At 45.3% G+C, this 12716-nt stretch overlaps 1 protein-coding gene across 15 annotated transcripts in view; it reads right to left on the bottom strand.

The window, feature by feature from the left end:
- The window catches only part of madd (MAP-kinase activating death domain), a 439970-nt gene that overhangs the window by 217093 nt on the left and 210161 nt on the right, over positions 1-12716 (bottom strand). For all 15 annotated transcript variants that reach the window (XM_072518747.1, XM_072518746.1, XM_072518754.1 and 12 more), the window contains 2 exons: positions 7640-7796; positions 4441-4544 (listed from right to left, as the gene is read on the bottom strand). In XM_072518747.1, coding sequence (XP_072374848.1) covers positions 4441-4544; positions 7640-7796 — 261 coding nt within the window. The remainder of the gene's footprint in view (positions 1-4440; positions 4545-7639; positions 7797-12716) is intronic.

Genomic DNA, 12716 nt, shown 5'->3' with positions numbered 1-12716 from the left:
AAGTGACTCTTGGACAGGCACATGGACAGCAGTAAATTGAAGGGGTGCAGGTTAGGTTGATCTCAGATTAGGAAAACTGTTCGGCACAACATCATGGTCCAAAGGGCCTGGACTGTGCTCTACTGTTCTATGTTCTGCAATGTGAATGTCCCTTTAAGGAAAGTGTGCTTTATCAAATGGCTGCCGTGATGTGATTGTGTGGGTGGAGCTGGAAGCTCGTTTCGGCTCTGGGTTTAGTTTCGCTTTCAGTTGGAGAGCTGCATTCAAACCAAGCAGATGTGTACTGATCTCGCTCTCTGCAATCTAAAGAATGCCTCCAGATCACTTGATAATTTCAAAGTAATACCTGTTTCTGTAAGGAATGCGAATCTACTGTCTTTGTTAAAAAGGATTTTTGACTTATGGATGTTGTTTGGAAAGTTATTAAGGGTTATCTATCGAGTACTGTATCTTTTGGGGGGTTATCAGGGTTGGTAGTTGATAAATTGTTTACTGTGTGTTTAGAAAATATTAGCTGGATTCATAGAATAAACATTGTTTTTGTTTAAAAATACTTTTAGATCTCTGTTGCATCACATCTATAAAGTGGGCCCTTGTGCTCCCCGTAACCAAAATCTATTAAAGGTTGTGGGTCAGGTGAACTCCATGATGCACTTTGGTGTTCTCTAAACCTTGGCCCATAATAGTTCTATGCAAGGTGCTAAACAACGTCTGGCATATTTTACAGAGCAACAAGAGTTAACATTGCGAATTCAATATGAATCTTCCTCAAAGAGCTTTAATCAATCCAAGATGTGGAAATGCTGGCCCTGGATTGGGGTGGGGACAGTTATTTGTCTCACAACAGCAGGTTAAAGTCCAACAGATTTATTTGAAATCACAAGCTTTCGGAGTGCTGCTCCTTCATCAGGTGAAGTTGAGGCAGATTTACAATCACAGCGTATATAGGAGAGACAATTGCAAGACAACTACAGATTGGAATGTGGAGAATGGTTGGAATGTGAGTCTTCACAGGGACAAACAGTGAGAGTGGAGTGAGTGATAATCACCGGTAATCGAGGTGTGAATTGTCTCAAGTCAGGACAATTAATAGGATTCTGCAATCTCGGACAGGATGGTGGGAATTACATGTAATATGACATGAACCCGAGATCGCAGTTGTGGCCATCCTCATGCGGAACTTTGCTTCTGCTTGACGATTCTGCATTGTCGTGTTTCTTGAAAGCCGCTTTGGAGAATGTTTACCCGAAGATTGGAGGCTGAATGTCCTTGACTGGTGAAGTGTTCCCCAACTGGAAGAGAACACTTCTGCCTGGTGATTATTGTGGGGTGTCCATTCATCCATTGTCATAGCGTTTGCATGGTCTCGCTGGTGTAACCATGCCTCGGTACATCCTTTCCTGCAGCGTATGAAGTAGACAATGTTTGCCGGGTTGCATGGGTATGTACCATGTACCTGATGGATAGTGTCCATGTTGATGATCCAGCATGTCTTGCAGAGGTTGCCATGGCAGTGTTGTGTGGTGTCGTGGTCGTTGTTCTCCTGAAGGCTAGGTAGTTTACTGCGAACAATGGTCTGCTTGAGGTTAGGCAGTTGTTAGAAGGCACGTAATGGGGGTGTGGGGATGGCCTTGGCGAGATGTTCATCGTTATCGATGACGTGTTGAAGGCTCCGAAGATTATGTAGTTTCTCTGCTCCGGGGAAGTACTGGACGACGAAGGGTACTCTGTCGGTCGTGTCCCGTGTTTGTCCTACGAGGAGGTTTTTCGCTGTGGAGCGTCGGAACTGTCGATCGATGAGTCATACGACAACGCAGAATCACCAAGCAGAAACTGGTAGCCAAGTTCCGCACGCATGAGGAGTGCCTCAACCAGGATCTCGGGTTCATGTCACATTAACATGTTACCCCCACCATACTGCCCGAGTTTGCAGAATCGTAACTGTCCTGACTTGAGACAATTCACACCTCGATTACCGGTGATTATCACTCACTCCACTCACACGGTTTGTTCCTGTAAAAACTCACATTCCAACCATTCTCCACATTCCAATCTGTAATTATCTTGCAATTGTCTCTCCTATATACGCTGTGATTGTGAATCTGCCTCTACTTCACCCGATGAAGGAGCTGCGCTCCGAAAGTTTGTGATTTCAAATAAACCTGTTGGACTTTAACCTGGTGTTGTGCGACTTCTTACTGTCATCAACTCAAAACATCAACTTTCCCTCTCCACAGATGTTGCCTGGCCCGAATGTTTCCAGCAGCTTCTGTTTTGACTCCTGACCCCAATCTCCTGGAATACTACCGAACCGCCTTCTCTCCACATTAGCTCACTTGGCTAGACAGCTGGTTTGTGATGCAGAGCGAGGCCAGCAGCGCGGGTTCAGTTCCCATACCGGCTGAGGTCATTCATGAGGTTATTCAGGCCTTCTCAAACTCGCCCATGCCTGAGGTGTGGTGATCCTCAGGTTAAATCACCGCCAATCAGCTCTCCTTTGCATAGGGGAGAGCAGCCTATGGTCATCTGGGACTATGGCGACTTTACCTTTACCATCCTTCAAATACCTCTTTCTCCAGAACATGAGGTAAACCAGACTACGCCTCGAGCCGGTTCCACATTCAATACCATCATGGCTGATCTGATCTTGGCAGCTACTCGATTTTCCTGCCTGTTCCCTCATAGGCCTCGACTTCCACTACACAAATCTCACCTTTGAACGAATATTTCTGGCTCCAAAAAAATCCAGTGGTCCATGCCCAGCTGACAGCAGATATTTCTCATCTTTTTCTTAAATGGGCAATCCCTTATTGTGACCTCATGTTCCAGATTGCCCCACGAGTGGAAACATTCTCCCAACATCTGCAGTACTGAACTCCCTCAGGATCTTGTATCTTCAGCAAGATCATCCTTCTAAATTCCTGCGGCTATAGGTCCAACCTGCTTAGCCATTCCTCTTCAGATAAACCCATCAAACCCAGGGATTTCAGCCTCCTGATCCTCTCTGAACTGCTTCAATGCAAATATATCCCTCAAGGAGACCAAACTGTACACAGTATTCCTGGTGTGGTCTCACCGATACCCGGTGCAGTTGTAGCAAGACTTGCTTACACTTAATTTCCCTTGCAATAAAGACCAACATTCCATTCGTAATGTACCTGCATGTCCACTTTTTGTGATTCATGTGCAAGGACACCCAGATCCCTTCAGTCTCACTCAATTTAATTAATATTCTGCTTTCCTATTCTTCCTGCCAAAGTGGACAACCTCACATTTTCCCACATTATACCTCATCGGCCAAATGTTTGCCCACTTACATAAACTATTTGTATCCCTTTGTAAACTCTTAAACTTAGTTTCCCACCTAACCTTTTCTACTCATATAATTCTGTATATATCATTGTCACATATAGCTACCATAATCCAGGTCACGAATGTAGATTGTAAATAATTGAGGCCTCAGCACCGATCCCTGTGGCACACCACTAGTTAGTTTGCCAATTTAAAAATGACCAATACATCCAGACCGTTTCTTGTTAGTTAGCAACCCTCTATTTATGCTAATACATCACACCCAACACCATGAGCTCTTATCTTGTGCAGTAATCTTATATGTGGCACCTCATCAAATACCTTTTGGAAATCCAAATACTCAACATCTACAGGTTCCCCTTTATCCACCTTCTCATCACAATTAGAACATATCGAATCATTTCTTGACCCATTTAACATGTGTACTGACATGGCTGTTTATGGGAAACAATCCCGTAACGAGATCCCACTTTAGGTGAGCAGCTTTCTTACCATCACCTTCCTAATTTGTAACCAAATGAATAATTATCACAGTAAATAATTGACCCAAGTAATTTATTGCTAATTTTTGTCCATAATTTTTTAAAAATTCTTTCATGATGTGCCAGTAGTGCTGGTGAGACAGCATTTGTTGCCCATCAATAATTACCCTTCAGAAGGAGACGGTGAGCTGCCTTGATGAACCACTTCATTCCATCTGGTGTAAGTACGTGCAAAGCTGAGCAAGGCGTCCATTCAAGAGGGCAGTTAAACCCATGAAGTCCAAACGAGTTAAGGATAGCAAATTTCCTTCCCTAACGGACATTAGTGAGGCAGGTGGGAATTTATGACAATCTGACAGTCACTGAGACTAGTTTTGAATTCCAGATTTAATATTTAATTGAATTGAAATTGAATTCCCATGTTCCCAGAGCACTGGTCGGGGCCTCTGGATTACTGGTCCAGTGACTTGACCACTACGCCACCATCTCCCCTCTAATTCCATCACTAAGGTATCGCTTCCTTTATCTGAGGTAGGCAGTGCAGTATTTGGAGAGAGCATATGGCAAGGCTGCCAATCTGAAGCAGCAAGTTGCAGAGGACTGACTCACCCTCAGAACCAAGTGCAAATGTAGACTGGATACTTACTGGGCGTGTCCCCTTTGATGTCGCACTTCATCATCTCACTCACAAAGTCACCCAGGGAGGAGTACGAGGAGCTGGAGTCATTGTATTCCACACTGTCACTGCCACTGAAAGAGAGACAAGAGTTAGCAGCAGCACAACAGGGAAGAACACAAGACAAGGCAATCCATGAGCAGAACAGCTGGATGTAGTCAACAAGGCAGCATCTGAAGAAAGATGGGATTCAGTCAATGTTTTTGATCTTATTTTCCAGTCCCGAGGGACAGCCAATGAATAAACAGCATTTCAAAAAGAGCCGAAGGAGAAAAGGAAATGAATCTAAAATGTCACACACAGGAAATTCTACAGAGAAACCTCTGAAGAGCCTGAAGAACTGGAGATGTCCAACAGGTGGCATCAGTTCACTTAAAAATCCTAATTCACACCAAATCATCCATCAGCCCTGTCTGCGTTCACTGACCACACTGACCGCTGGTCCAGCTGGCATAAAAAAACTTTCATCAAGGTGGCATGGTGGCTGTCACTACTGCCTCACAGCGCCAGGGACCCGGGTTCAATTCCGGCCTCAGGTGACTGTGTGGGGTTTGCACGTTCTCCCCATACCGACACGGGCTTCCTCCGCGTGCTCTGGTTTCCTCCCACAGTCCAAAGATGTGCAGGTTAGGTGGATTGGCCATGATAAATTGCGCCTTAAGTGTCCAAAGATGTGCGGGTTAGGTGGGGTTACGGAGGTAGGGCAGGGAAGTGGGCCTAGGCAGGGTGCTCTTTCAGAGGGTCGGTGCAGACTCGATGGGCCCAATGACCTCCTTCTGCACTGTAGGGATTCAATGAAATTTTAAAATCAAACTGCTCATCCACTGGTTAAAAGATCACCCATCTTTGTATGGATGCTGCATCCCACACCCCAAAGTTAAAGGCACCATATTAATGTAAATTGATAATCCCTGCCCTCACTTTCATTTTAAAGAACGGAAAGGAGAGAAAAAAACGAAGATCATTTCAACTGGTCATTTTAAGAGAACGAGCAAATCTCTCTTCCTCCAATCCAGTTGCAGAGTTTAACGGACCTGCATTAAAACAATCATAAATGTACACTTGACAACCATTATAGACCAACTGGATTCACATTGTTTAACATTAACACTTCAAAATCCAACATTACTACCACTGCCCGTACACTGGCTCGTGCTCAAGCCTGGCCTGAGGGGAAGCCGAGGCCCGGCGCCATTTTCATCCTTACCACTAGCAGTAGAGTGATGATGAGGAGAGGGGAGGATAAATCTGCCCTAAAGGTATTTAGAGCTCATCAGCTACCACACACTCCTTTAAAAAAAAACACACCAGTCCCCGCAAATGACACAAAGAGGCAAAGTGTAATAAATTTGGGACAAATAAGGGAAACCAAGAACATGTGAATGGATAAAAGAGGTCAGGTAGCAGTAAAATATGAAAAATAAACTTCAGTGGTTCAGAGATTTCAACAAAAGGAAAAAGGCAAATCGACCAGATTCATTCCTGGAATGAGTGGGTTGGCCCGTGAGGGGAGTTTATATTCTCTGAAGTTGAGAAGAAATAAAAGTCAGCTCATCAAAACGTGTAAAATTCTTAGTATCTGACAACCTGAGAAGATGTTTTAACCAGTTGAAGAGTCTGGGAGTAAGGAAAATGTTCTCGTGATAAGAGGATAGCTATTTCGAACTGAAAACAGGAGAAATTCCTTCCCCAAAGGATTGTGAATCTTTGGAATTCTCTCCCCCAGACAGCTGAGAATGCTCTACATTGTATATACTCGAGGCTGGGATGGAGAGATCTTAAGACTAAAGAAATCAAGGGACATGAGGATAGAATGGAAAAATGATGTAAAAGTTCAGTCACTGGGTCACTGTTTGTGTGGAATTCTCCCCGTGTCTGCGTGGGTTTCCTCCGGGTGCTCCGGTTTCCTCTCAAGTCCTGAAAGACGTGCTGTTAGGTGAATTGGACATTCTGAATTCTCCCGCTGTGAACCCGAACAGGCGCCGGAATGTGGTCACTAGGGGATCTTCACAGTAACTTCATTGCAGTGTTAATGTAAGCCTACTTGTGACACGAATAATGAAGATTATTATTATTATTATTATTAACGCACCAGGCTCGTGGGGCAGGGTGTCCTACTCCTGATCCAAGACCTTATGATATCAAAGATAGAGGCAGCACAGTTAGATAGTGGTTAGCACTGTTGACTCACAGCTCCGAGGTCCCAGGTTCGATCCCGGCTCTGGGTCACTGTCCGTGTGAAGTTTGCACATTCTCCCTGTGTTTGCGTGGGTCTCACCCCCACAACCCAAAGATGTGCAGGCTAGGTGGATTGGCCACGCTAAATTGTCCCTTAATTGGAAAAAATTAATTGGGTACTCTAAATTTGTAAAAAAAAATTATATCAAAGATAGAACCACAATGAAAGCTAATCCAAAAAATTCAACTAATGGGTCTCTTTAATCTCGTGAATTGGTTCAAAATTGGGCAGCACGGTAGCATAGTGGTTTGCACAATTGCTTCACAGCTCCAGGGTCCCAGGTTCAATTCCCGGCTTGGGTCACTGTCTGTGCGGAGTCTGCACGTTCTCCGTGTGTGTGTGGGTTTCCTCCGGGTACTCCGGTTTCCTCCCACAGTCCAAAGATGTGCAGGTTAGGTGGATTGGCCATGCTAAATTGCCCTTAGTGTCCAAAATTGCCCTTAGTGTTGGGTAGGGTTACTGGGTTATGGGGTTTATCATAGAATTTACAGTGCAGAAGGAGGCCATTCGGCCCATCGAGTCTATCCCCAGTTATGGGGATAGGGTGGAGGTGTGGGCTTGGGTAGGGTGCTCTTTCCAAGAGCCGGTGCAGACTCGATGGGCCGAATGGCCTCCTTCTGCACTGTAACGTCTATGATTCTATGATTCTATCCCACCACTGTGTGTTCAAAAAGGTGGGAGCAGAGAATGGGGGAGGTGTCCAACTGAAGTGCCTAGGTTCGACTAACTGAAGGTTGTTTCACCACGCGTGCTGCCTGACTTGCTGACTATCCATGTTTTTTTGTTTCCAGGTCCAATTTCTGATTATCTTGTTTTTCTGACAAAAGAATCGTCAGGCAAGTTACCAGGCTGATCTCACCAGGGTTTCACATGGTTGGTGAGAGGGGGGAGGGGTTGGGAGCGAACATTCCTGTCCTGATCCATACAAACCTGTCATCTGTTGGCTCAGAGCCATCGTCCTTCTCGATGGGAATGTTGAGGGCCTCGGCAAGTTGTGAGTTGCTGTCATAGACACGGTAGTAAATGGGCTGCAGCTGATGGGCGTACCACTTGGGCTTGTCTCCGATCAGAGCTGGGTCAAACACGCCTAGGTAGAGACAAACAATAGCAGATCTGTATATATAGAAAATAGATAGGAAAATGCGAAAGACTGAACTTTACTCTCCTGTGTTTGCGGAGACAATGGAGACCGATTGTCACATCTTCGCAGATATCCAAAACCAAATCTCCTGCTGATTCATATCTCAGAATGCAGGAATGGTCCGAGCTTAAAGAACACAGTCTCTGGGTAGAAGACATGTTGTTTGATCCCATTCATGGAAACAGGATAAAAAGCGAACTTACATCAGATTGGTGTGTACCAGTGATGTGGTGTCATTTGTGTGTGTGTGACACAGAAACAAGAGGAGACAGCAGCCAGTTACCCTGAAAAGGCAGCTTGCTGGCAAAAAGATTTATCTCTTTCTCTGTTACTGGAGGAAACTCAGTCAAAGCCACCATCAAAAGGAAATAGGACAGTTTCGGCCATCTGCAGAACCCAGCTTCTCCAAGCTAACCTGCTAAAGTCAGCTCTACTGGGATCACTCAACTTAATGGCCGCAACAAAGACGGTGTGGTGAGTTGGTGAGGTAAGCTTTTCTTTCCTTTTCCTCTCTCCACCCTTCAAAGACTGTGTGGTGAGTTGGTGAGGTAAGCTTTTCTTTTCTTTTCCTCGTGATGGGCCAGGGTTTAGAGAACCCCAAAGTGTATCATGGAGTTCACCTGACCCACAACTTTTAATAGATTGTGGTATGGGGAGCACACGGCCCACTCTACAGGTGTGGCACAGCAGAAATGGAAAAGTATTTTTTAAAGCAAAACAATGTTTATTCTATGAACTCAAGTTAACCTTTTTAAAACAAACAGTGAAGTGAACGTCTTAGCAACCATCAATTCAAACACAACCCCCAAAGAATACAACACTAAGTAATGATTAAGCTGTCCTTTTAACATCCATAAGACTTAAAAAACCTTCAAAACAGAAAGACATCAGGCTTAACTTCACTATTAAGAACATTTATAATTCTGAATTCACCAAATGATCCAGAGATAGTCTTTTGATGGCAGAGAGAACAGCAGTACACCTGCGTGGTCTGGCTTCAGCTCCAACACTGAAAACGAAACTAAAACACACCCTGCAGCTTGCTCAAAACGAAAGTAAAAAGCTGACAGACAGCCCAGTTCCACCCACTCTGACATCACTGCAGTAGTAAACACCCATTTCTTAAAGGTACTCTCACTACAAATATTTATATACACACCCATTTCTTAAAGGTACTCTCACATGACACTCTCTCCACCCTTCTACCACCTCTAACCTGCGGGGAGTGTGAAAATCAGGTAAGCTTTTTTTTTCTCTCTGTAATTGTCAAGTGGATAAATGGAAGGGATAGCAGAAAGGGCAGTGCAATGTTCCTCCTGCAGGACGTTTGAGGTGAGGGACACCGTCAGTGGCCCTGCTGAGTTCCCCTGCGGGAGGTGCACCCACCTCCAGCTCCTCAAAGACCGTGTTAGGGAACTGGAGCTGGATGAACTGAGGATCATTCGGGCGGCAGAGTCGGTTATAGATAGAAGCTACAGGGATGTAGTTACTCCTAAGAATGAAGGTAGCTGGGTGACGTTTAAAAGGAGGGGGAAGAAGCAGTCAGTGCAGGGATTCCCTGTGGTTGTTCCCCTCAATAACAGGTAAACCGTTTTGGATACTGTTGGAGGTGGGGGACCTACCAGAGATAAGCCACGGTGACCAGGTCTCTGGCACTGAGTCTGTCCCTGTGGCTCAGAAGGGAAGGGGGAAGAGCAGGAGAGCATAAGTTATTGGAGACTCTATAGTTAGAGGTACAGATAGGCGGTTCTGTGGCAAAGATAGAGGCTCACGGTTGGTGTGCTGCCTCCCGGGTGCCAAGGTCCGTGACGTCTCTGATCGTGTTTTCAGGATCCTTAAGGGGGATGGGAGCAGCCACAAGTCGTGGTACACATCGGTACCAACGGCATAGGTAGGAAAAGGGACGGGGATGTAAAACAGGAATTCAGGGAGCTAGGGTGGAAGCGGAGAGCCAGGACAAACCGTATTGTCATCTCTGGTTTGCTGCCAAAACCACGTGCTAGCAAGGAGAGGAGCAGGGAGAGAGTGCAGTTAAACACGTGGCTACAGGGATGGTGTAGGATGGAGGGTTTCGGTTACTTGGATAATTGGAACACATTCTGGGGAAGGTGGGACCTGTACAAACAGGACAGGTTATACCTGAACCAGAGGGGCACCAATATCCTGGGAGGGAAATTTGCTACAGCTCCTCTAATTTGGCAGGGGGATGGGAATCTGATTTGTAGTCCAGGAGATAGCATTGCTGGAGTTCAGGAAGTTGAGGGTAGTGCAGTACTGAGGAAGGTACTAAGGTCACAAGAGTGGACCTGCAGGCATGAAGGTGGTTTGAAGTGTGTCTATTTCAATGCAAGGAGCATCAGGAATAAGGTTGGTGAGCTTGAAGCATGTATTGGTACCTGGGATTACGACGTTGTGGCCATCACAGAGACGTGGATAGAACAGGGGCAGGAATGGTTGTTGGAGGTTCCGGGGTTTAGATGTTTCAGCAAGATTAGGGAAGGTAGTAAAAGAGGTGGAGGAGTAGCATTGTTAATCAAGGATAGTATAATGGCTGCAGAAAGGCAGTTTGAGGAGGATCTGTCTACTGAGGTAGTGTGGGCTGAAGTTAGAAATAGGAACGGAGTTTTCTATCGGCCCCCAACAGTAACAGAGATGTGGAGGAAAAGATTGCAATGCAGATTCTGGATAGGTGCGGTAGTCACAGGGTAGTTGTCATGGGTGACTTTAACTTTCCAAATATTGATTGGAACCACTATAATTCGAATAGTTTGGATAGGGGTTGTTTTTATATAGTGTGTGCAGAAGGTTTTCCTCACACAATAAGTGGATAGACCGACAAGAGGCGGGGCCACATTGGACTTGGTACTGGGTAATGAACCGGGCCAAGTGTTAGATTTGGTTGTGGGAGAGCACTTTGGAGATAGTGATCACAATTCTGTGACAGGGATAGGCACAACTGAGATGTGGAGCAAGTTCAAGGAGCAAATACTGCGTGTCCTTGATATGTATGTCCCTGACAGGCAGGGAGGAAATGGTCGAGTGAGGGAACCATGGTTTACAAAAGAGGTTGAATGTCTTGTCAAGAAGAAGAAGGGGGCTTATGTAAGGATGAGAAAACAAGGTTCAGTTAGGGCACTTGAGGGATACAAGATAGCTAGGAAGGAGCTCAAGAAAGGGCTTAGGAGAGCTAGGAGGGGGCATGAGAAGTTCTTGGCGGGTAGGATCAAGGAAAACCCCAAGGCTTTTTACACTTATGTGAGGAATAAAAGAATGACCAAGGTGAAGTTAGGGCCGGTCAAGGACAGTAGTGGAAACGTGTGCATGGAGTCTGAAGATATAGAAGGCACTAAATGAATACTTTTCTTCAGTGTTCACAAAGGAGAGGGGCCATGTTGTTGAGGAGGAGTGTGCGATACAGGTTGGTAGACTGGGGGAGGTAGATATTCGGAAGGAAGATGTGTTAGAAATTTTGAGAAGCCTGAGGATAGATAAGTCCCCTGGGTCTGATGGGATATATCGTAGGATTCTTTGAGAGGCGAGGGATGTCCTCACTGTCTACAGGAATAATGCCAGAAGACTGGAGGGAGGCGAATGTTGTCCCCTTGTTCAAGAAAGGGAATAGCTATAACCCCGGGAATTATAGGCCGGTTAGTCTCACTTTGGTCATAGGTAAATTATTGGAAAAGGTCCCAAGGGGTAGGATTTGTGATCATTTGGAAAGATACAGCTTAATCCAGGATAGTCAGCACGGATTTGTGAGGGGTAAGTCTTGTCTCACAAGTTTGACTGTATTCTTTGAGGAGGTAACTAAGTACATAGATGAATGTGGAGATTGTCTGACATCTTTGAATCTGTCTATATATATATGTTTCTGGAACATACCTCTTCATTCACCTGAGGAAGGAGCAGCGCTCCGAAAGCTAGTGACATCGAAACAAACCTGTTGGACTTTAACCTGGTGTTGTAAGACTTCTTACTGTACATAGACGAAGGTAGAGCAGTTGATGTCGTATACATGGATTTTAGTAAGGCGTTTGATAAGGTGCCCCATGGTCGGCTCATACAGAAAGTAAGGAGGCATGGCATCGAGGGAAATTTGGCCGATTGGACCAGTAACTGGCTATCACATAGAAGACAGAGGGTGGTGGTAGATGATAAATTTTCATCCTGGAGCCCAGTCACCAGCGGTGTACCACAGGGATCAGTGCTGGGTCCTCTGTTATTTGTGATTTTTATCAATGACTTGGATGATGGAGTTGAAGGTTGGGTTAGTAAATTTGCTGATGACACCAAGATTGGTGGAGTAGTGGATAATGTGGAGGGCTGTTGTAGGCTGCAAAGGGACATTGATAGGATGCAGAGCTGGGCTGAAAAGTGGCAGATGGAGTTTAACCCTGATAAGTGCGAGGTGATTCATTTTGGTAGGACAAATTTGAATGCGGATTACAGGGTTAACGGCAGGGTTCTGAAGAATGTGGAGGAGCAGAGAGATCTTGGAGTTCATGTCCATAGATCTCTAAAAGTTGCCACCCAAGTGGATAGAGCCATGAAGAAAGCCTATAGTGTGTTCGCGTTTATTAACAGGGGGATTGAGTTTAAGAACCGTGAGGTTATGCTGCAACTGTACAAGACCTTGGTTAGACCACATTTGGAGTAGTGTGTGCAGTTCTGGTCACCTCATTATAGGAGGGATGTGGAAGCATTGGAAAGGGTGCAAAGAAAATTTACCAGGATGCTGCCTAGATTGGAGGGTAGGTCTTATGAGGAAAGGTTGAGGGAGCTAGGGCTTTTCTTATTGGAGCAAAGGAGGATGAGAGATGACTTATTCGAGGTGTATAAGATGATGGGAGGGATAAATAGAGTGGA

This window comes from Scyliorhinus torazame, chromosome 10 (assembly GCF_047496885.1).
Source record: "Scyliorhinus torazame isolate Kashiwa2021f chromosome 10, sScyTor2.1, whole genome shotgun sequence".
NCBI lineage: Eukaryota > Metazoa > Chordata > Chondrichthyes > Carcharhiniformes > Scyliorhinidae > Scyliorhinus > Scyliorhinus torazame.
This window is presented reverse-complemented; position numbering and strand designations above follow the sequence as displayed.